At 40.8% G+C, this 23,543-nt stretch overlaps 2 protein-coding genes and 1 long non-coding RNA gene across 3 annotated transcripts; all 3 read right to left on the bottom strand.

The window, feature by feature from the left end:
* Positions 1–7,955: 7,955 nt before the first annotated feature.
* Positions 7,956–12,204, bottom strand: LOC111858095 (kelch-like protein 33). The gene is made up of 4 exons (XM_023839510.2): positions 11,191–12,204; positions 9,473–10,421; positions 9,197–9,367; positions 7,956–9,005 (listed from the first exon to the last, which is right to left on the bottom strand). Exons 1-4 carry the CDS (start codon positions 12,005–12,007, stop codon positions 8,486–8,488), a joined length of 2,457 nt encoding a protein of 818 aa, XP_023695278.2. The 5' UTR covers positions 12,008–12,204; the 3' UTR covers positions 7,956–8,485.
* Positions 12,205–13,997: 1,793 nt separating this feature from the next.
* On the bottom strand, positions 13,998–21,943 carry LOC111858082 (uncharacterized). Its single transcript, XR_011993921.1, has 4 exons — positions 21,874–21,943; positions 21,396–21,439; positions 14,158–14,182; positions 13,998–14,035 (listed from the first exon to the last, which is right to left on the bottom strand). It is a non-coding gene; the product is annotated as an uncharacterized lncRNA (long non-coding RNA).
* Positions 18,779–20,359, bottom strand: LOC140577724 (apolipoprotein L3-like). Its single transcript, XM_072698017.1, has 2 exons — positions 20,334–20,359; positions 18,779–19,914 (listed from the first exon to the last, which is right to left on the bottom strand). Exons 1-2 carry the CDS (start codon positions 20,357–20,359, stop codon positions 19,053–19,055), a joined length of 888 nt encoding a protein of 295 aa, XP_072554118.1. The 3' UTR covers positions 18,779–19,052.
* Positions 21,944–23,543: the final 1,600 nt, after the last annotated feature.

The following is a 23,543-nucleotide window of genomic DNA, read 5'->3' as shown; positions in this document are numbered from 1 at the left end:
ATAAGAACAGAGAATATGAAAGTATAACTTATCATAGTATAACCATTTCATTTCCATATCTCAGTAGGTCAGACAGATATTGTGGTCGGATGAAAACCCTGCCTGAGGCTGGGGGTTAGTCTCAGCTGTGAGACACTTTCTTAACACCAAAAGAAAACAGGCGGCGTTCTAAAATAAGGCCGGCTGCTCGGTCCATTAGAAAGCTAAGCTGGGAGTTTCCTTTAGTATCCCTGCCGTTTGTTTCCGGCATGGCTCTGACACTACAACAGCCAAACCATCATAATATTTATACAGTTAGATTTACTCCGCATTCAAGACAGAGGTGAAGGAAATGCAGTGAGTCTAAATCTGTGTTGGCTTTTAAGGCAGTATATGAATAATGTATATTCATATAAAGTCTGATTTCTGCAGTTTTGTCCGCTGCATGTGGCATCTCTGCATCACTTTCTTAGCACACAGTCAAACCTATTGTTGCAAGATGGTATCTTCTAAAGCCCCATTAGGTAAATTATGAGGATGATTAAGTGCTTGTGTGCATTTTCCAACCATGCAACGACTCAACAGGTTCTCAGAAAATAATTTAACACTGGTTTCCATGGTGTGCTTTCTTTGATGCCATTCTGGTGCCATGAGGAGTAGGAATAAAATAATTCCATATTGAGTAAATTTAAATGTGTACCTATGATCCCATTTAACTGTTTCAAAGAGGCTGTACTTGTTAGTGGACATGTGGCATGCTATACTGGAATGAATCAGTGTATCCATTTTTCAACCATGACAGGTGGCTCTAGCGTGGTAAGGTTATGGAGGTAGGCTGTATAGCTCACAACCAGGCAAGTGTGCTTAATCCTGTTGTCTTGAATGACACCTCATTACTAATTATTAGTGTTGTAGTCAGTTATAACAGAGGAACTTGAAAGGGCCAGACGTGTTAAACTTCCCTACTGACAATGAATTCAAGATAGCCTTGTGTTCACGTACAACCAGGGGTCCAAGGCCACTATGCAACTATAACTATTTAACAGTTGCTCATTAACAGCTATAACATGGATAATGATAGCCAAAAATAGGAAGACCAGCATGTTCTTGGTGATAAATAGTCTGGTTTATCCTTAAAAATGAGTATGTTGTGTGAAATATCACCCTGGTTTATCCAACATCCGGCTGCTTGCTGAGACTTCTGTTGTGGTAACTGTGTGCGTCAACACTACAGTCTTCTCTTTGCAGTGGGGGGGGGGGGGGGGGACAGTAACCCCACTTATGCACAAATGTAGTTCTATACTGAAGTCCAGGCTGGGTCGGACTGGCGACAGAAACGGAATTAATTTGCTGCCGAGGGCCCAATTAGATATTTTGCCATGGATTGCAGGAGAGGTGGGGGGCTTGGCATGGCTTGCCACTGATAGGGGGTCCCTATTATACATATTTTGCCGATCGTGATCAATCGGTTGGCCACCAATGGAATCCAGCACTACCCATTGCTATTCTCTTGTGATTGACTTATGATCGGCCCTCTCTAGAGTGGCCCATTGGGAAAATTCACAAACCTCCCATTAGCCAGTCTGCACCTGGGTCCAGGCCAGCCGGCCGGTTATCCATTTCCACTGTGACGAAGACGGCAGGGGCTGCGATGTTGCCAATGGTCATTCTTGCTGGCAGGCATTCCGGCGTGTCTTGGAGGATGTTATCAGATGCACGGCAGGCAGTGAAAATAATATGTTGTCAGGTCTTCCAGCCAGCCATTACAGGGGATTATCCAAATGACTGGTCGTAAAAGATGAGCCACAGCTGCATCACGCACAGAAAGGCACAGTCTGTACTGCTGGAGGACGTAACACGACTGATGAGGATTTGTGGTGCTGCCTCTCAGTCACTTGCCTCTTCTAGATGCTGTGAATCCTCCTATATGGTAAACCGCAGGTCTGCTTTTTTCAAGTAAAGACGGAATCTTGTGAATAAAAGTATATTTAGAACCATAACGTCACCAGGAAATTCACAAAACTTAAAGTGGTCTGTTCCATCTTTGTTGTGTTCCATTATCATTAACCAGTCATGGTTATATTGCAGCTGCGCTCATGTCTACATATTTCTTTCATATCTGGAGGATACCCATTAGATACTAACACAAAATATTTATACGAGGACCAGCTATTGTCATAGGCTAGAATTTAGCTGTTCTGCAGGACACAACCCAAAGCAAAAAGAAAACCAGTTTGTACTATATAATGGTAGCAAATCTCGGTACAGGACAAGGTTATACCTTTCCTATGCACGTCAAATGAGATGATTCATAGAACACTGTTTATCAAGCTGAATAAAGGGTGTTTCTATCAGCCCTCTCTTCCCCCAGTGACCAGATCTCCACGGCAACCATCCTCATTGCAGGGAGAAAACATGTTTTTTCAAAACTGTGCCAGTGCCTGGCCCGAGCAGTTAGATATGTACTAGAATGTATTTTACATATATTTTGCGTATTTACTCTGCCAGTAAAGGTATAGGAATGTGCTTCAAATATTTTTTTTTACTGTAAATATTTGTCCTGCTTGTGATTGGGGTGGTATACTTAACCGGTTAGAACTGTTGTCTCAAACATCAAACATTGCGATTTTGGATCTCACTGAGCACTGCCTTCTTATTGCCACGTGCATATTTCTGACTAGGATGTTGATTTTGTCCATGGTCAGCCACAGTCTGAGTCAAAGGCCTGGTATTGTTTTCACCCTAGTATAATTTTATTTTGAAGACAGGCTGCTTTTACTGTAATGTAACGTTTCTGAAATATATAGTATATACACATACCCTCAATGGTCATTTTATTGCCAAAACATCTGCTTTTCCAAAGAGAGAATCATGTGTCTGCCAATATACATACAGCCAGGCTTGAATTTAAGGGGGTGGGGCCCCTCGGAAACAGCCACCCTACTGGAATTTACACATACTACAGTGTCGGGAGCCCCTAATGGGGCTGTAGAATCTACCATCTTGCAACAATAAGTTTGACTGTGTGCTGAGAAAGTGATGCAGAGTGCACCCAGTCAATGGCATTTCTCTGGCCAAAAACAGTTTATTTCTGAGGAGAACAGCCAGATTGTTAAATCTAACAGGAAGACCTTGAGAGCCAGATGCACAGCTCAGTGCAACAGAGGTGTGTAACAAGGCATCTCAAAATGCACAGCTCTATATTTACTCACTAGCCTAAATGTGTTTGCATGTGTAAAAAGTATTTCATTTGGATCGCTAAAAAGAATAAGATGTAATTTTTTTGCAGTTATCACACATTTAAAAGATTTAACCATATCAAAATATGTTTCATTGGAAATCCTTTGTAATGGATTTAACAGTTGCTCTTTACTTTTTCTCTCCATAATATTTCTTTCTGGCCTTCTAGTATAACTGTTTGTAGCTATTTAAAGAAGACTGTCTAACAGGCTGCTCTGCAATAATATATGCTGACATCAATGAAATTAGACCCGGCAAACATCATATCAATCTTCCTGTATGATTGAGTTTGAAGGATGAAAGTATATAAATGAAAAGAAGTGATGTGCCAAAGGGCATTTCTGGAATTGGTAAGTCACAGCCAGGAAAATGACCAGGTACCTATAAATGCATTTTTCTTCATGCAAGTGCATGATGACTTTGTCCTCCTTGACCCACATGTACCATCATGATCCTGAGAGGAGTAACATGATACTCTCCTACACCCTCTGGAAATGCCCAGCTCCACAGTCCTCCTGGGCGTCACATGGTTCGCCTTCTAGGCCCCTAGTGCCTGACCCTGAGGCCTGTGGTGTACGGCGGTTTTGGGCTGAGAGAAATGAATACACATATATATTCTGTCCTTGGTTGATTGAATCCGCAGATATAGAGGGCCAACATTCTGATATTATGAAAAGCACAGTAGAGTGGACAGTGGACAAACTTAGCAAAAGACAGTGAAATGTGAAATGATATAAGCTGCAGGAGTTTTATTAGCAATACAAATTCAAACAGCAAAATGCTACATTTTGACAGCTCTTCACAGGTGGACAGGCTAAACGTCTGACATTACTGTATTTCTTATTGGTGTTACGGTATGAACAGCATGATGAATAGTGTTTGGAACTTTATAAAGCACATTAGAGATTTAATTCTTGTAAAAGTTTGAAAGCAACAGAGCTGATACAATACACAAGCAAATCACTTTCTGTACTTTTTCCTAGAGTAATTTGTTGCACGAAATATAATTTTCAAGTTAAATATTGAGCTTGGAAAAGGAGAGACTGGAAAAAAGATTTCACTTTTATTAATGAATGAAAGAGAAACATCTGGAGGAAATCTTCAGCAATGGCTTTGGATCAACTTTCCCTCCCAAGGAATTAGGAAAAAATGTAAAAAAATATAGCCCTCAATCAATAATGTTTACAGTTTTTGCACTGTAAGCATCAAGGCAAAGTAAATAAATAGGTTAATAGAGTCATTTATATTGTTTAATTTACTCAAAAATAAACATGTTAATATATCTAATTACACAGGTAGAAAGTTCAGGGCCAGAAAGTACAAATCCAGACCAAGGTTATGTTTCAACCAACTAGCTCAGTACTCTTATACTCAGCTAGCTGGCTAAAACAAAACCTTGGTCGGGATTTGTATTTCCTGGACCTGAACTTTCCACCTCTGGTTAACTGTCATGTTAAAATAGACCCCACAGAGATGTGCCCAGCCCTTACAAAGTTCAAAGAGTCTTTTGTTCTCACAGAAGTCAACTTGCATGCATTTTTCATAAACAGTGGAAATTAAATAACATATATGGAGCCGAATGATTCATTCAGGGAAGTGTTCTGCCATAACATAGAGTCTTCCATATATAGCATCACTTATTCACAGTTGTTTATATTCATATATTCCATACATCCTTCCATGTCTGTCTGAGCAAGAATTAGCTGACCCAAGGATTCAATATACATGTCCCCACTTGAAAGCTGTGCTTACAATATCATCCATAGCCAGAATGGTTTGGTGAGACTCTTTTCCAAAAGGTACACCATGCAGAAAATGCTTTTCATAGAGAAAGATACAAGTACTGCTTTTTTATTTTCTTGGCTTATCCATGATTGTTTCTTCCTTTACAACATCCCAAACCTTTCTATACCAAGTATGAGCCCCTGCAGGACATCTGGCAGGACCTGGCCTGTATGTAGGAGTGGAGGAGCAATTTTTCATTGGTGGTCAATGGGAAAAGCTAAATGAGACTATACAGACAAACAAATTGGGCCCTGGATTGTGAAAAGGGTGCAGAAATTAGGTGCAGACCTGGATACTGGGGTCTACATGCTTTCTGTTAATCCTACATAAATAACTTAGACATATATGATGGGTAATAAATGATATGGTGAAGTGAATGAAGCAGTTTCACCTCATTCAAGCCCAGGATGATGTCACTCATTTTCTTATATTCTATGGTTCCCAGTATGTACCTTGCAATATCAATCAAAGTGTTTTTGTTGGCATTATCATAAAAAACTACATAGCGCCATCATTCTCTTTGATTTGATTTCTGCAGATTACTTGATAGAATATATACAGCACAAAATACTTACTTGTTACCATATCCATTAAATTCAAAACACTTTCTTTTAAGCATACAGTACATGTGACCTATGGTTCCAACTTTTATTACATACGGTTTGCGAATGTAGTTTAGGTTACTTAAGAAATAAGCAAAATAACTTTCTTACATAAGAACATAAGAAATTTACAAATGAGAGGAGGCCATTCGGCCCATCAAGCTTGTTTGGGGAGAACTTAACTAATAGTTTAATGGTTTTCTTCCTCCCTTGCCGTGCGAGCTACCAGACCTCGCAGCGCCAGCTTGCCGGAGGAGAAGGAAGTGGGGAGAGGACACGCTGGGCGTCTTTCTGGGGGCCATCTCGATCTCAGCTACCTCACCTATGGCGTGTCGGGAGGAGCCCATCCATCGGTATTTGCGCAAGACGCCCTTCTGCCTGCTGCTTCGCCTGCGCACAACATCCTTCTGCCTGCTGCTTCGCCTGTGCGTGAAGCCCATCTGCCTACTGCTTTGCCTGTACACGAAGCCCGTCTGCCTGCTGCTTTGCCTGCGCCTGAAGCTCGTCTGCCTGCTGCTTCGCCTGCGCCCAAAGCCTGTCTGCCTGCTGCTTCGCCTGCGCACAAAGCCCGTCTGCCTGCTCCAGTCCCTGTGGTTCCTGATCCCCTGGTCGGGTGCATGCGGTCCCTCCTCCGATGCCTCGTCGCTTGCCTGCGGTTCCCCCAGCTCCAGCACTTCGCTCACCTGCACCAGCTTCTCCTCCTTTCTCGCCTCCTCCGTTGTCCCCTTCACCTCCCTCCTTGCCTCCTTCATCAGTCCCTCCACCTTCCTCCTCACCCCCTTCGGCATCCCCTCCGGCTGCTGCCTCACGGTCGCCAAGGGTCCCGCCTGCTCCGCCCTCACGGTCGCCCATTGCCCCTGCGGCTTCCGCCTTCCACCCACCGGGGGTCCCTCCAGCTCCCCGTTTTCCCCCGCCCTTTGCTTCCTTGCCTCCTGGTTTTGTGCCCCCTGTGTTTGCTCTCCATCTCTCTGTAATGCCTATGTTCCCTCCTGGTCCTTTTGTTCCTCCTGTTGGTTTTCTGTCCCCTGGTGAGGTCTCTTCATTGTTCCCGTCTTTGGTGTCACTGTGTCTCTCTGTGTTCCCCGTGGTTTGTCTGTTCTGGTTGGTGTTTTGGTCCTTGTTCTGCGTGTCAGTGTTGTTTCTCGTGGTGCGTTAATGTTCTTGGTTTTGTTATGTAAGTTCAACTGATTGGCCTATAGTTTGCTGGATTACTTCTATCCCCTTTTTTGAATACGGACATTATATTGGCATGCTTCCAATCAGAAGGTACAACACCAGCAGATATGGATTTCTGGAATAGTAAAGTTAAAGGTTGGCTAATAATATCCCTCTTCTCTTTTAAAACTATAGGTAAGATGCCATCAGGGCCCTGGAATTTATTTATTTTGAGCTTAGCTAGGCTTTGTACCACATCAGCCTCAGTTATAAATACTGTATATTGGTAATAGATGACGCTGCATTCATACTAAATGGTGGTAAGTTCTCTACTGTGAACACCCGTGTAAAATACTTATTAAATTCATTTACTATGTCAATTTCATTTTCACTTGTTTACCTATTTATTGACCAAATGTTATTTGACCAAAGACGAAACCTACCTACGTATTTTTAGACTTCAGGAATAGGCCCCGTAAATATTCAGAGATCACGCAAACCCCACACACATGCACAACTGTGTCAACAAATACCCAATGGTAAATTAAACAATCTGATATATTATTCAGGTAGGTAGTTGTTTATTTTAGTATATGTATACATTACATTGACAGACATAATTAAGGTTTGTAAACTAAATTACACCAGTGAAAGATCCTGCTCTGTAAACTGTTGAAAAGCTTGAAATAAGAATTAGTATAAGGAACATGACCATTTATGCTTTAAATAAATCAATTACATTTATAATGGACAAATAATACAGTTAATAAAGAAGACTTTATTTAGACTTTAAAAATTACTTTGAGCTTCCATATAAAAGCAAAACAAATACGTTTTTGCCCTATCATCATTAAATATGGCACCGAACTGCAAGCTAAATTGTGCCACTAGGGGGTGGTGCGCTACATCACAGAAATAAATACGAAGACAGTATACAGACGGAGTACATGCAGAGAGAACGAAACTGAACTTATCTTTGCGATAAAGTAACTGTGATATGGAAGAAGGATATTATTAGTGAGAGGGCATACCGGCAACTCTCAACTTACATAAAACCAACTCAAAAATCAGTAACCATCATTAAAGGAAGCACTAACACAAAATGGTAACATGTAAATGTTTAAAAGTATATTATATATCTTCATTAGTATTTAGTAGTACTATATTTTTGGAGTATGTTTATGTTTGTTTATGTTTTTCTATAAGGTGTTTTGAATGATAAAGGTAAATCCAAGTTACACAATTCGACATACCTAATGCTTTTTGGAAGGGATTACTTGCGTCGGTCAAGAAATTCCTGAGAATCATTGAGATATTAAGACTGATTATAATATACGGGCCGGGTACATATTTGTAGAAGGGTGTGAATGTGCGAAATAGAGGAGGACAGCAGCAGGGTGTGTTGTGAGTATGCTGGTGAAAAACAAACAAATCAGTAAGGACAAATCATTGTAATAAAGCAAATTATGTGAGATGAATAAACTGGCTGCGGCCACAGGTGTCAGAGGGGCATGGATACCTTGGCAGATTCAGGGGACTCAGCACTTTCTATGGGCCCCAAAATATACTGTGGGGTCTCTCCTCAGTCGGCAAATTCCATCAACCCTGGGACCGATATTTCTTTAGATTGAAGAAAGCCTGGGACACAAGGTGACATTTTGCCAGGAGGCCCAGCATTTCTAGCTACTCCCCTTGCGGCTGTCTGGGTGTGTGAGGGACACTTATCAGCTTCTTAAGTGTGGTGGCAGCCGGAGCACACAGGCTCGTATATCAGTTTTGGGTCCGGGCATTCGGCCCATGTTCTCCCAGCGGAGACTTGCAGGGTCGTACCGATGCAGTAGTGCAGACTCACTGTAATCCTCTTGGCTGTAGCCTCCCAGGATGTAGACTTTACCTTCAAGAACTGCGGAGGCAGCACCCACGTGGGGTATGGGGAGAGAAGGGATGGAACTCCAGCAGTCTGTCATTGGGTCATAACTCTCACAGAATAGCTGGTCTGTGTAGAATTTACGCAGGTTGCAAACTCCCCCAGCTACATACAACCGGCAAGTCAGTTTCTCCATACAGTGCTCGGCTCGATCTTGACTCATGTCACTCAGGTAGGTGGTTCCTCTTTCTGGGTGGTAGAGGAACATAGACACTAGGCACTGGTACTTGCAGTTGAATCCCCCTGATATGAAGATCTCTCCTTCCCAAACCGTAGCTGCATACCCACTCGAGGCTTGGTCAAGAGGATGAGCAAAGCTGAAACAGTTAAAGTCAAAAAGGGAGAATCTTTAAAATGAATGTTACTGAAATGATTTTTTACCTAATTAGAAAGAAGCGTCACATTTTATTATGCCCAACAAGAAGATTTTTGCAACTATCTGAATCCATCGCAACTTAAACTCAAGTCCTGCTCCTCCACCTCTTCCAATTCCTTATGTTCAGCCTACCTCCAGTGGTTTTTACCAGGACAGTAGCATTCTACAGTGGCTAAGTTAGTGTTGATTTCCTTGTCTCCTCCCATGGCGTAGAGCTTTTCCCCTCGAACCACTAGTGAGAAGTTGCTCCGGAACTCATGCATATCTGCCAGCCTCTGCCAGGTGTTCTGTACAGGATCATACCTGGGCAGAGAAATTTTTAAAATAATTGATTGATATAGATAGATATATGATAGATAAATAGATATCTAGATAGATAGATCATATAACTGATTACTATTCACTTACCTGTAGGCTGATTTGAGAGTGTCACCCTTTGCATAATAGTCACACCCCCCAGCAATGTATACCTGACCTTCAAGGACAGCCAATCCATGTCGGAATCGGGCAGAATCTGGCATCTCTCCCAGTAACCTCCACTCTACCTCTTTCACTAGGCCAGTTCGGTTGCGCAGGGAGTTAATGAACCACAGCTGTCTACTTGGTAGGCGTTGCCCAAAATCAGGGTCTAGTTGGTCTCCTCCGACAACCAGCAGGGTGTCCTTTGGATGGCGGACTCTGCACTTTTGCAGAGAATCAGATAAGCCAAACCCAAACTCCTTCAACGCCGCACCGTACAGGTCCACCTCTTTCTCACCATCGCACTCCATACGTAGGTTGATGGCTCGCACCTCTCTGAACTCCCGGAACGTCATCAACGGGAACCGCACCCCTGTCATGAGTTGCTTAGCTAACCCTAATCTCTCTTTAGGATTGGCTTCAATCCATGCCACTATTGCTCGAAACACAGCCAGCTCAGAAGGTACACAGAGGGAGTCAGAGCTGGAGTAATCATAAAGTTTCTCTGGAGGCAAGTCAAGAAACTTAGGAGTGGCTGCCACTTCTGGGAAACACCTCAAAATGAAGTCTTCTGCTAGCTCTTGTAGTGCAGGCATCCCATAAGCCTCAGCAAAAGAAGCCACATCCAGACATGAGTTTGCATCTATCTCCTTGTGCAAAAAATCAAGACATAGGGATAGAGCGGGCTGTATTTGGAGCTGGAGGGCAGTACAGGTAAGCTGGAAAACAGAATCCCAGCCAAGTGGCAAAGTCCCAGAGTAGGAGCAGTCAATGAGGGTTTCTAGCTCCACAGAACCCAGGGACAGGAGTGTGATAGTTGGCTGATGGGATTCTCTCATGCCACTGGTGAACATCGCACGGAAATAGTCACTGGAGGCAGCCAGGATCACTCGGTGTGCTAAGGCATAAGATAAGGGGAGAAGGTCGTAACCAGGAGATTCAGGAACAAACATAAGCAATGTTTTGTAAAAACGAGAAAAACAGCTAAGAATACAAAGGGTCAAGAAAAAATAAGCGCAAAACTGTAGTTATGTTATTTATAGAATGTAGTGTGAAAGGAAATATGGAATATAACTATATGAATACTTCAGCAGTTCCAGCTGTATGTCGATGCCAAGGATGGGCAGCCCTGATCCCGGAGTGCTGCGATCCAGCAGGTTTACTATCCCACCAGGACTCTGAAGAACCACATTTGATCTCATGCAGAGAGTAACTCATCAGGTAGGACAGAAAACCTGCTGGAAACTGGCACTCCAGGATCAGGCTTGCCTACCCCTGGTCTATGCTGTATGTCAGTGGTTCCCAACCCAGTCCTCAGGGATCCGCAGACAGTCCACGTCTTTGCTCCCTCCTAACTCAACCTTCTGCTGTGTGTAGCCCTAGGCAGAGCAATACTAGAACTCTCCTGAGGGATTATGTAAGAAAGAAGCTAATGCTGTGTGATAGTGCAGAGTAACAATAGAGATCTGACAGCTGATAGAAATTGGGAAAAGTATCACTGAATGATAGTAATTAAACAAAGGAGTTATAATCAAGAAGTAGCTCTGGCCTGAAAGAAACCATGGAGAGAGGACTGAACTGCAACTAAACCTGATAATCAAACACCTGAGCATTAAGAAATCTGTTCAAATTCTGTGGAACTGCATCATAATATCGGTTATACTCACCATGAAAGCTTTGGCCTTCAGCTTCCAGCTCCACATCACAACCCACCTTCTCCATCCATAGCTGCCTGATGCATTGAAGACTCTCTTTAAGTTTTCTTTCTATTTTCCTCTCCTTTTGCACCTCCTCTACTTTAAATTGCTGTTCCTCTTTCTCACTGCAGACCTCCAGCACTCTGGAAGCCTCCAGCGCATGAGCTGCAGCCTGAACCTGAGCTACTCTCTGGCCAGTGAGCCCCAGAATAGTGCCAGTGTAGGCAAATTCCACTACAGAAGCAAGACCTGCAAATTCTGTCTCTGGACCCAGAGATACACACAGTTCCCCGTCAGGGCAACTCAGGTCAGCTTCACTCTGTTCCTTCTGGGCATTTTTCTCTTTGTCCCTTTGTTGTACCTGCCGATGGAGCAGGGTGCTAACAGCAGCCATGACAGAGGAGTGAGTGCACAGCCGTCTACCATCTGCAGTGCTAAGAGTCAGGTCTGTAAGGACCAGAGATTCCTTGAAGTCTTTCAGAGCCTGGAAAATCTCCACAGTGTATGATTGTTTGTAGTATGTCTTGGTCTCCTTCTCCCCCTCATCCTCTCCTTGTTCTTCATATTCAGTTGGATTTACCGCTTCGTTTTCCTTCCTTTCTGTTTTACCCTTGATGTTTGACTCTTTCACTCCCATTCTGTGGCTGTTATAAGCCTTGATCCATTGCAGTTTCCTGTTTTCCGCCTCCAGTCCTTCACCCCCTTCTGCTTGCATTTTCTTCCTCTGTTCTTTTTCTGCTTTCCACTTTTCCTCCCATTCCTTTGGTAAATGCTTGTTTATATCCATTCCTGAATTATAGCAACTGAAAACCGCTTAAAAATACTTAAACTGGGTATTACATTTTCAGACTTTCCCATTCTACCTTTGCCTGTCCTCAATGTATTCAGATTCTCCCACACTCAACACTAACTCTAGATATAAACAACCCACTAATTATAGAAACAGGGTCAGAGGATTCATTTCCAGTAGAGTGCACACTTATATTACAACTCAGTTACATTATCAATCTCTTCTTAATTTAAATTCTTATTGTTTTATCATCAGTAGCCAACGCTACTACATAATTTAATATTATTATTTAATATTATACAATGTGACTCTATGTTACTCTTCTGTTTATGTACAGTTAGAATGTAGTCAAAACAATACGGCAGTTTTCTTTGTATCTATTTTGACAATTATTTATTTGTGATCAGACAACAAATTCAGGCAGAAACTTTGTGCAGCTCATTACTTTAGTATTAGCTTAATTTTAATTTTCTTATGTTTTTTTTGAGAATTTAGTCATTCAGATATTTGTGACTTATTTGCATTCTATTATTTGTATAGTGAGCAACATAAAATATTGCTAAAATACAATTTACAGCGAAATAGTCATTTAAAAAATAATTAAATAACCATAACAAAAATTCATTAATTTTATTTCATTTGGTGATTATAATATTTCTCCTTTTATGTAAATTAATTTCTTTTAATGGATCAAGAAACACTGAGGTCATAATTTATAAATAAATGTCAGTAAATCTCATAAAATTTCCCTTTCCGCTGTTAAGTTTGTTCATTAACGTAATGAATAAAAAAAGCGGACATTGAATGGATTAATGAGCTCAGTGTGTGTCTCCTTCACGAAGCGCCTTAGTGATTTCCCTCAGCTCATCCAGACCATCCTCTAACTGCTTGCCCGTCTCTCTGACCTCGGCTATGAACTTCACTGCAGCAGACTCTTTGTTAGCTTCATTTATGTTCTGGATCTCTTTGGCGTCCCGGGTGATGAAGTACAAATCCAGAGCAATGAAGAGGCCAGAGAACGCCCTGGTGAGTACTTCTGCTACCTGCCAGCTTCAAATGCGCTGGCAGTCACTTTCCCACCTTTATGTGCTTTGGCAGCCACCCTGCCCACGTTGGCTGCTTGAACCAGCTGAACTGCTTCAGGCACCAGACTCGCCCCCAGACCCATGCCCAGCTGACACCCAACCCGCTCAATCTTAGCAGCTCTCTGGGGGGACTCCTCCTCAATCTCTTTCTTGATAGATCTCAGAATCCTTATGTTGTTGTTGAGCTCTGTCAGGCATTCAGTGATGGGCTCCATCCAAATGGTGAAGTCCTGTATAATCTGTTCAATGTTCTTGCGATCCATCGATTCATTAACCATGTTGGTGATGTTGGAAACGCCACTGGCCAACCCTCCAGCAAGAGCTGCGACAGCTCCCAGTTGTGTCACAGCCAGAGAAGCTCCCATGGTGACAGGGGCCAGGGCTAATCCAAGCAGAGAAGCGACCCCTCCGATTGCACTCACCACCCCTCCTGTCAAGCTGCCCATGGTGGTACATTAGTGCACACGCTCCAGACCATCTGCAACTGCTCTCAGATCTTTGACTTTCTGTTCTAAGATACCAATCGAGGACTCAAATAAGGTTAGGAATAAGGAAATGGCATTTTCTATCTGATTGTCTAACTTATTTGATCTGTAGAAAGAAAACAGCAGGCAATTAACATACAGGTCGTACTCTTATAAATACATGTGATTTGATGTCTCTAATGTCATTGGACACAAGAGCAACACGAAACTGGACATAAATTTTAACCTAGAAAAAGGTCTGTCTTGATGCATAAAGTGAGGTTATGTTTTAGTCTCATATTCATACATATCTCCTCTGTCATTCATTTCTAAATGTCTAATAGTTTCTTAAATGTATTTTACATATTTTCCCATGACATTTAAATAAACATTATTTTTATTTCAGGGGGTAATTTTAGTATTTAATTTAACTTACTCCTCATCTGCAAACCCCTCATACATCCAGTCATCATAGCCTGAAAGTGGAAAAAAAATACATAAAAAACTATTTTCTAAATGAGGTAGTTTAATCTTAACATGAGTATGAGGCCTGTTTGGAAAGTGATTTCAGGCTGGCGAAATTGCTAGATAGGATTACCTTTAACCAGTAAATCATTAATCTCCTAAAGAAGAAAAAGAGAAGTACTTAGACATGATGTTTCTTAAAATAAAATGAAAATCACAGGTGAAACTGATTTAATAAGAGGGTATTTTTTAAATATTCTCGAATTACTAATGATGAAATGATTGTAAATCAAAATACGGACGCTGTATAAGGTAAAGAAAAGCATGTCCTGTACAGCAACAGATTGTGCAGACATCAGGATTAAGAATGAGTTTTCTAAGACTCACTGAACAATGTATTTGGATATTTAGCATCATCATACATCACAGTATTAATTACTTTTTATTAGTAATTAAGGATTTAGTTTGGCATTTTCAGTACCACATAATTATATGTATGTGCAGGGCAGTGTCTCCTCAGTATCTATGTACAACTTAACATATTTCCTTGATATTCCAATCACATGACACATGATTTTAGCCTAAGAAATTAAATTTCGATAATCTGTCCATATCCCTGATTCCAGTGTCATAAGTACTGAGATAAGCTTGCCACAGTTTATGAGAAGCAGAGAACTAATAACAAGGACGAACAATATTCTTCCTCTTATTATTATTATTGCTATTATTATTATTATTATTAGTAGTAGTATTATTAAAACCTTTGAGGAAGCAGAAAACTAATAATAAGGATGGACTAAGGGACAATGCATTTTGCAATATAACTATGCATCATCAATCCCCGGACTTCTGAGTACCACAAAGTAGAGGCTGCTGAACATGGCAAACAGAATCTCACTAATACAAATAACATCATTCATTATGTTAAAGTTCATTTTAGTGATTAAACACCTACGGCTTGAATGCATGGAACAGTGGTGCCCTCCGAACTCGCCATTGCTGAAAAGTACAAGGATCCTGTGAGAGTTCATAACAGAAACTGAAAGGCACAACAATCATGTGACCAGCATTACCTTTGATCAGTAGGCCTACAGTATTTTTCTATTCTAGTTTTCCATTTAGTTTGCATTTTTCCCCCCTGGAAGCCCAGCACTGTATCCTTAACACAGCACAGAATTCTCCACTTGGGCTGCAATTTGTCTACTATAAACAAAAGTATGTCAACTCTGCCAACTGTATTTCTAGTACACAAACATATTTTTAATTGATGACAGAGTCCTTCATATGTACACTGATAAGCATGAATATATGATATGGATATATAGAGGGTATAACCTTTTTGCTACCCCTGTTGAAAACATCAAGTTACACTAGCTCTGATGGACCGTCTCATATGGATCATTTGTCATTTCCCTTTCCAGATGGTACCGGATGTTTCTCCGTGCGTCCGGGTAGAAATCAGGTCAGCTGTTTCTTGTGCTAAGCACCTGTAATAAAGGGTACGTAATAAAGGTATAACATCACTTTCCCGCTGGGACACGCCCCCCTCAGACAGAGTGGCAAAACATGCTATAACATGGCTGATTTAACTGCAAAACAAATGATTATCTGCTTAAATTAAAAGCAATTGAACTCAACAGAGATCTGTACAATTTACCAAAGGACCAGTGGACTATAGACATTGATATGTGGTCAGGAACCGGGTTTCCTGCATTCATATGTACAGCACCCTCTACAATTATTGGCACCCCTGGTAAAGATGTGTACTTAGGCTTATAGCCTAATAAATTCATTTCTTATTGCAGTAGCATAATCTCACACTGAAAGCTGGAGAATACACAGAGAGGGATGTTTGACCAGTCCTCTTTGCACAGTCTCTCTAGATCATCCAAAGTCTTGGGTCCTCCCTTATGCACTCTCCTCTTCAGCTCACCCCACAGGTTTTCTATGGAATTTAGGTCTGGGGACTGAGCTGGTCATGGAAGAAGGTTGATTTTGTGTCTAGCGAAACATTTCTCTGTTGACTCGGCCATATGCTTAGAATCGTTATCCTGCTGAAAGACCTAATGATGACCCATTTTCAGTTTCCTGGAAGAGGCCAACCAGATTTTTATTTAAAAAGTCCTGGTATACAGGTTACACTCTAACAAGGTTCCCAGGGCCTTTGGAAGAGAATCAGGCCCACAGCATCACAGATCCTCCACCATGCTTAACAGTGGGCATGAGGTCCTTTTCCGCATATTCATCCTTTGTTTAACGCCAGACACACCTGGAGTTTTTTTTTGCCAAAAAGCTCAATCTTAGTCTCATCTGACCAAAGCACACAGTTCCAGTTAAAGTCCCAATAGCGTTTAGCAAACTACACATGTTTACATTTGTGATTGTAGGACAGCAAAGGCTTTTTCCTGGAATGCCTCCCAAACATCCTGTTGCCGTTTAGATAGTGTCTAATGGTTGTTTTGGAGACTTGGTGACCCCAAGATGCCACCCTTTGCTGCAGTTCTCTAATAATGAGCTTTGGATAATCTTTTACCTCCCTTACCATCCTCCTCACTGTGCATGGTGGCAAGATTAACTTGGGTCCTCATCCAGCCTAGATTGTCACAGTTTCAGTTGTTTTAAACTTTTTAATTATTGCTCTGACTGTAAATATTGGCAAGTTTAAGCGAGTAGCTATTTTCCTGTAGCCATTTCCTGACTTATGAAGATCAGCACACATCTGTCTTACTCAAATGGCATGTTCTCTTGTCTTTCCTATTTTGAAGAGTGGATAAGAGAAATGGGTCTCTGTGTCACGTCATATTTATACCCCAGGGAAACAGGAAGTCATGGATTACTAATAAAAATTTCCTAGACACTCTGATTAACTTAAAAAAGTAAAGTATGAATTACAAAAATGCTCCAATTACATTTCTTTTAAAGGAATTGTTAGGGGTGCAGAAAATGACCGAACTATTACAACTACCATGGCAGCTCTTCCATTACTGGAAGACATAGCTTATGGAAGAATTAGAAGAGAGCGAGTATTCAGGGATCATAGTGATTTCTTGGCCCATGATGATGACTGACTTCTAAGTCGATTCAGATTTCCAAGAGCAATCCTTTTGGAGCTGTGTGCTAAACTGGGGCCAGGATTACAAAGGCAGACAATGAGGAATTGCGCCAGAATTCCCTTCCCCACTGGTGGGCATGCCCTTTTACTGAGCACAAAGCAACAAAGTGTCCCAACTTCCCACAATACTGGCACGCCTTGGTGCACATTCGCCGCTGATGCTTAGCCGGTGATAAACAAGCCTGGTCAATCTGCATGTTCTCAGAGGCCGACTCCCTAGGAGAAAGTGTATAATTGACGGAATGTGGAAGTCTGTCTCTTCCTCACTGATGGTCAAGATTAGGGATGAAACGGTTTCACAGAAAACCACAATAAAATTCCTGATGGTTAGTATTACCATTTCAAATTTTAATTATCTTTAAAACCATGGTTGATTGCCATGCTTTGAAATACTCACATTAAATAGCATTAACCAAAGTTAGCAACAGGTGTTCCAGACCCACAGGCGATGCATGAACATGGGATTCTTTAGTGTCAGTGAATACTGTACATGGTGGAAGGCAGTTACAGCACTCCAGAGATGTTTCAGCCTTATAAGAGGACTAAGTCTGAAGTGCGGTGATATTTTGGTTTTTAATCTTCGTGACCACTACCACCCACTTCATTATAGTGAATGCAAAGTTAACTTTTACATCGATGCATGACGCTGGAACATCTGAATAGAGTAAAGTGTCTGTCTAACTGGCTTATAGCATGTCAATAATGTAAACTGAATTTTCAGTGTTACCTACCCTTGTAAAGGCACCACACGTTGTCTGTGGTGTAGTGGGGTCAGCGCTCTTTTTGCCTGATCCTCAAAACTAGCTGAATGCCCATCTGCTAGCGATGGCCATATGATGTACCATGAACCATTTGCCCACTCGATGATGCTCTTTGTTTGCTTTGGGACAGGGATCACTATCTAGTGGGGTAAAAAAAAATACAGCAAATTGAAATCTGATAGTTCTCAATTTTTCTTCTTGGGGGTTTGCATCTCTGTCACCTTTTTCACCTCTGACCCATGTGGAATGTGTGGGATTTTGAGGCCGCAGTGTTTTACAGTTTGGCATGTTAATGCACATGTGTGATTTCCCCCTTTATAGTGTTGGTGTTTAGCCCCAGTTTTTGGGTATAATTTATAAAGTATAATTGCCTATTGACCCATGGACATGCATATTATCTGGAGCACCTCAGAGTATAAAAAAGCTGGTGGCAATGTAACCCCATTTCCCAGCAATAACAATGGGGCTTTGGCTAGTTCAATTTTTGATTTTACGTCGGCATTAAATTTCCAAAGGAAAAGTTTCATTTTTCTTTAGATTGTTCTGAATGTATTTGTATTCTCTCACACTCATCGCTAACTTTTATATTGCACAAATTTACATTTGACATTTGGAACCCACAGAATTCATTTTTATTGCTGCTTGTATATTTACATTTAGAATCTAGTGAAAGGATCATTGTCAAAACAATATGGCAATTTGGTCCTGAATATGTACCATCTGTCCCTAAAAAGCAAAAACAAGATCAAAATGCTCAGTTTCAGAAAGCACTTTTTGTGGTGCTGATTTCTGATACAACAGAAATGAAAACTACTCAAAATGAAACTACATCAAAATGAATCCAAAAACAGTGTTCATGACAGCTTATGCATAATGCTGTTTTGGGAAACAAATCATTTTATTGAAAGCAAATTCAGAACGTGAGGACAGTGCAGTCCAGTACTTTTGTATTAGCTTCATTTTCATTTTCTTACGTTTATTTCAGAATTTGGTCATCTGGTTATGTATGACTTTTTGCATACATTTATTTACAAATTAAGAGGAACAAGAAATATCACTACAATACAATCTACAACAAAATATTTGTAATGTATGCTAAGAATGTCATTGTGGCCTCTATTATATTTAAGCATTAAAGAGTGCACAATGAATTGATTATTGAGCTCTCTGTGCCCCACATTCATTAAGCATCTTCTTCACTTCTCTCAGCTCATTCAGACCATCCTCTAATTGCCTTGCTGTCTCTCTGATAACTGCTATGAACTCAACTGCAGCAGACGTTTTCTCATTTGGCGAATTAGTACTATTTTCCCTCATGTTATGGATCTCTTTGGCATCATTAGCGATGAAATACACATCCAGAGCGATGAAGAGTCCAGAGAGCACCCCGGTGAAGACTCCCGCCACCTGCACAGCTCTAGATGCTTGAGCAGCTACCTTGCCCAAGTTGGCTACCTGAACCAGCCGAACTACTTCAGGCACACTCACAGCCAGACCCCTGCCCAGCCGGGATCCAACCTGCATCATATTGTCGACATTCTGGGGGGATCCCCCCTCAGTTTTTTTCTTGACGGATTTCAGCTTTTGCAGATTCTCTATGTTTTCACTGAGCTCTCTCAGACATTCAGTGATGGGCTGCATCAAGTCTTCATAGTCCTTCATAAGTTTTTCAAAGTTCTTGCGATCCATTGACTCATTAACCATTTTGGTGATGTTGGAGACACCACTAGTCACCCCTCCGGCAGTAGCTATGCCAAGTCCCACCCCAGTCACAGCCAGAGAAGCTCCAAAGGTGAAGGGGGCCAAGGCTAATCCAACCACAGATGTGACCCCTCCGATTGCACTGACCACCCCTCCTGTCAAGCTGCCCACTGTGGTCCTAAAGTGCACACGCTCAAGACCATCTGCAACCTCTCTCAGATCTTTCACTTTCTGCTCTAAGATGTCAACAGAGAACTTGAATAAAGTTAGGAACAAGGAAATGCCTTTTTCTATCTGATTTTCTATTTCAAATGACCTGTGGGAAGGAAACGAGAGGCAATGAACATACAGATTGTGCTTTTATAAATACATCAGATATTCTTAATATAATCCATATCATATGGTATCGATATCTCTAATGCCACTACACACAGAAGGGTAACACGAAACTAGACAGAAATTTGAACTCACAAATTTGTCTGTCTTGAAGTCGTTAGTTTTAATTTCATATGCATGCATATATTTTATCATTCATTTCTAAATGTGTCATGGTTTTTTTTATGTGTTTTACATATTTTCCCATGACACTGGCCAGGATAAGTGGTAAGAATATTGATTGGATTTAAGATATTTGGGTGATAGACGGATTTTAGATATTGGGATATATTTTTCCCATCACATTTTAATTTAAAAGTGATTTTTATTTTCAGGGCCAAATTTAAGCACTTATCTTACTCCACATCTGCAAATCCTTCATCCATCCAGTCATCATAGCCTGAAACAGGAAAAATATATATAAAAAACACTGCAAATTTTCAATATCTAGTAATTTAACCCCAGTATAACATGATTACTAGGCCTGTTTCGACATAGTAAACATGCTTTCAGGTTGGCAATTTTCTATTACCTTTATCTTGTATTTCATTAATCTCCTAAAGAAGACAAAGACAAATAATTAGGCATGATGTTTCTTACAATAAAATTATAGATACAGGTGAACCTGACTTAAGATGTTATGAGTGTTTTTGAAAATAGTTTCAAATTACAAATGATTTAAAATCAAATTAAGGACCCCATAAAAGGTATCTTAAAAACAAAAAAGAACATAAAAAAGTAAATTAACATCATTTTAAAATAGAAAAATGGTAACAATAGACTTGTACATCATGAAGTAAGGATTAATAAAGGTAATTAAATGATTTCCCTATTTAGTCTTGTTTAAGTTTCCTGTGTGGCAATAAAAATGTCTTGTATGCAACAGATACAGACATCAGGAGTTAGAATGAATGTCCTAAGCCTTGGAAAGTTGAGTGAACACCTATAAATGAAAATTCTTTGTAACATGGAAAGAGTATGTAACAGTACATGTCTGACATACTATTCACTGATTGTGTGTTGATAGCATTCTAAGCTGTCCTTTAACTAGTGTTAGAGGACCATACTTTGATGAATCAAAGATACTGAAATTGAGAACATACTGTAAATTTATTTGTTAGCAAAGAATATTCAATGTATTTTTAGTAAACGTTAAGTAGGTAACAAGTGTAGAAAATCTCTGTGTGCAAAAACTTTTGACTGGTAGTGTATATTAGAAAAACCTTTGGAGAAGCAGAGAACTAATAATAAGAATGGACTGAGGGAATGTGATTTTGCTAACTAATAAAACACGCAACTCTCCAATCCCAGGACATCTGAGTACCACAAAGTAGAGGCTGCTGAACATGGCAAACAGAATCTCACTAATACAAATAACATCATTCATTATGTTAAAGTTCATTTTAGTGATTAAACACTTACGGCTTGAATGCATGGAGCAGTGGTGCCCTCCGAACTCGCCATTGCTGAAAAGTACAAGGATCCTGTGAGAGTTCATAACAGAAACTGAAAGGCACAACAATCATGTGACCAGCATTACCTTTGATCAGTACAGTATTTTTCTATTATAGTTTTCCATTTAGTTTGCATTTTTCCCCCCTGGAAGCCCAGCACTGTATCCTTAACACAGCACAGAATTGTCCACTTGGGCTGCAATTTGTCTACTATAAACAAAAGTATGTCAACTCTGCCAATTGTATTTCTAGTACACAAACATATTTTTAATTTATGACAGAGTCCTTCATATGTACACTGACAAGCATGAATATATGATATGGATATATAGAGGGTATAACCTTTTTGCTACAGATCACCCCTGTTGAAAACACCAAGTTACACTAGCTCTGGTGGACACTCTCATATGGATAATTTATCATTTCCCTTACCAGATGGTACCGACCTTAACAGGAGGTGTGTTTCTCCGTGCGTCCGGGTAGAAATCAGTTCAGCTGTTTCTTGTGCTAAGCACCTGTAATAAAGGGTACGTAATAAAGGTATAACATCACTTCCCCGCTGGGACACGCCCCCCTCAGACAGACTGAGTGGCAAAACATGCTATAACATGGCTGATTTAACTGCAAAATAAATGATTATCTGCTTAAATTAAAAGCAATTGAACTCAACAGAGATCTGTACAATTTACCAAAGGACCAGTGGACTATAGACATTGATATGTGGTCAGGAACCGGGTTTCCTGCATTTATATGTACAGCACCCTCCACAATTATTGGCACCCCTGGTAAAGATGTGTACTTAGGCTTATAATAAACTCATTTCTTATTGCAGTAGTATAATCTCACACTGAAAGTTGGAGAATACACAGAGAGGGATGTTTGACCAGTCCTCTTTGCACAGTCTCTCTAGATCATCCAAAGTCTTGGGTCCTCCCTTATGCACTCTCCTCTTCAGCTCACCCCACAGGTTTTCTATGGAATTTAGGTCTGGGGACTGAGCTGGTCATGGAAGAAGGTTGATTTTGTGTCTAGCGAAACATTTCTCTGTTGACTCGGCCATATGCTTAGAATCGTTATCCTGCTGAAAGACCTAATGATGACCCATTTTCAGTTTCCTGGAAGAGGCCAACCAGATTTTTATTTAAAAAGTCCTGGTATACAGGTTACACTCTAACAAGGTTCCCAGGGCCTTTGGAAGAGAATCAGGCCCACAGCATCACAGATCCTCCACCATGCTTAACAGTGAGCATGAGGTCCTTTTCCGCATATTCATCCTTTGTTTAACGCCAGACACACCTGGAGTGTTTTTTGCCAAAAAGCTCAATCTTAGTCTCATCTGACCAAAGCACACAGTTCCAGTTAAAGTCCCAATAGCGCTTAGCAAACTACACATGTTTACATTTGTGATTGTAGGACAGCAAAGGCTTTTTCCTGGCATGCCTCCCAAACATCCTGTTGCCAATTAGATAGTGTCTAATGGTTGTTTTGGAGACTTGGTGACCCCAAGATGCCACCCTTTGCTGCAGTTCTCTAATAATGAGCTTTGGATAATCTTTTACCTCCCTTACCATCCTCCTCACTGTGCATGGTGTCAAGATTAACTTGGGTCCTCATCCAGCCTAGATTGTCACAGTTTCAGTTGTTTTAAACTTTTTAATTATTGCTCTGACTGTAAATATTGGCAAGTTTAAGCGAGTAGCTATTTTCCTGTAGCCATTTCCTGACTTATGAAGATCAGCACACATCTGTCTTACTCAAATGGCATGTTCTCTTGTCTTTCCTATTTTGAAGAGTGGATAAGAGAAATGGGTCTCTGTGTCACGTCATATTTATACCCCAGGGAAACAGGAAGTCATGGATTACTAATAAAAATTTCCTAGACACTCTGATTAACTTAAAAAAGTAAAGTATGAATTACAAAAATGCTTCAATTACATTTCTTTTAAAGGAAGTGTTAGGGGTGCAGAAAATGACCGAACTATTACAACTACCATGGCAGCTCTTCCATTACTGGAAGACATAGCTTATGGAAGAATTAGAAGAGAGCGCGTATTCAGGGATCATAGTGATTTCTTGGCCCATGATGATGACTGGCTTCTAAGTCGATTCAGATTTC

Source organism: Paramormyrops kingsleyae, chromosome 12 (genome assembly GCF_048594095.1).
Source record: "Paramormyrops kingsleyae isolate MSU_618 chromosome 12, PKINGS_0.4, whole genome shotgun sequence".
NCBI lineage: Eukaryota > Metazoa > Chordata > Actinopteri > Osteoglossiformes > Mormyridae > Paramormyrops > Paramormyrops kingsleyae.
This window is presented reverse-complemented; position numbering and strand designations above follow the sequence as displayed.

Excerpts from the sequence above, each read along its gene's own strand:
- LOC111858095 (XM_023839510.2), bottom strand. The coding sequence starts at position 12,007 with ATGGATATAAACAAGCATTTACCAAAGGAATGGGAGGAAAAGTGGAAA. Across the intron at positions 10,422-11,190 it reads TGAAGGCCAAAGCTTTCATG|CACACCGAGTGATCCTGGCT; the intron begins GTGAGTATAACC and ends CTTATGCCTTAG. Across the intron at positions 9,006-9,196 it reads CCTGGTAAAAACCACTGGAG|CTTTGCTCATCCTCTTGACC; the intron begins GTAGGCTGAACA and ends TAACTGTTTCAG.
- LOC140577724 (XM_072698017.1), bottom strand. The coding sequence starts at position 20,359 with ATGGATGAAGGATTTGCAGATGTGGA. Across the intron at positions 19,915-20,333 it reads GAAGGATTTGCAGATGTGGA|GTCATTTGAAATAGAAAATC; the intron begins GTAAGATAAGTG and ends TCCTTCCCACAG.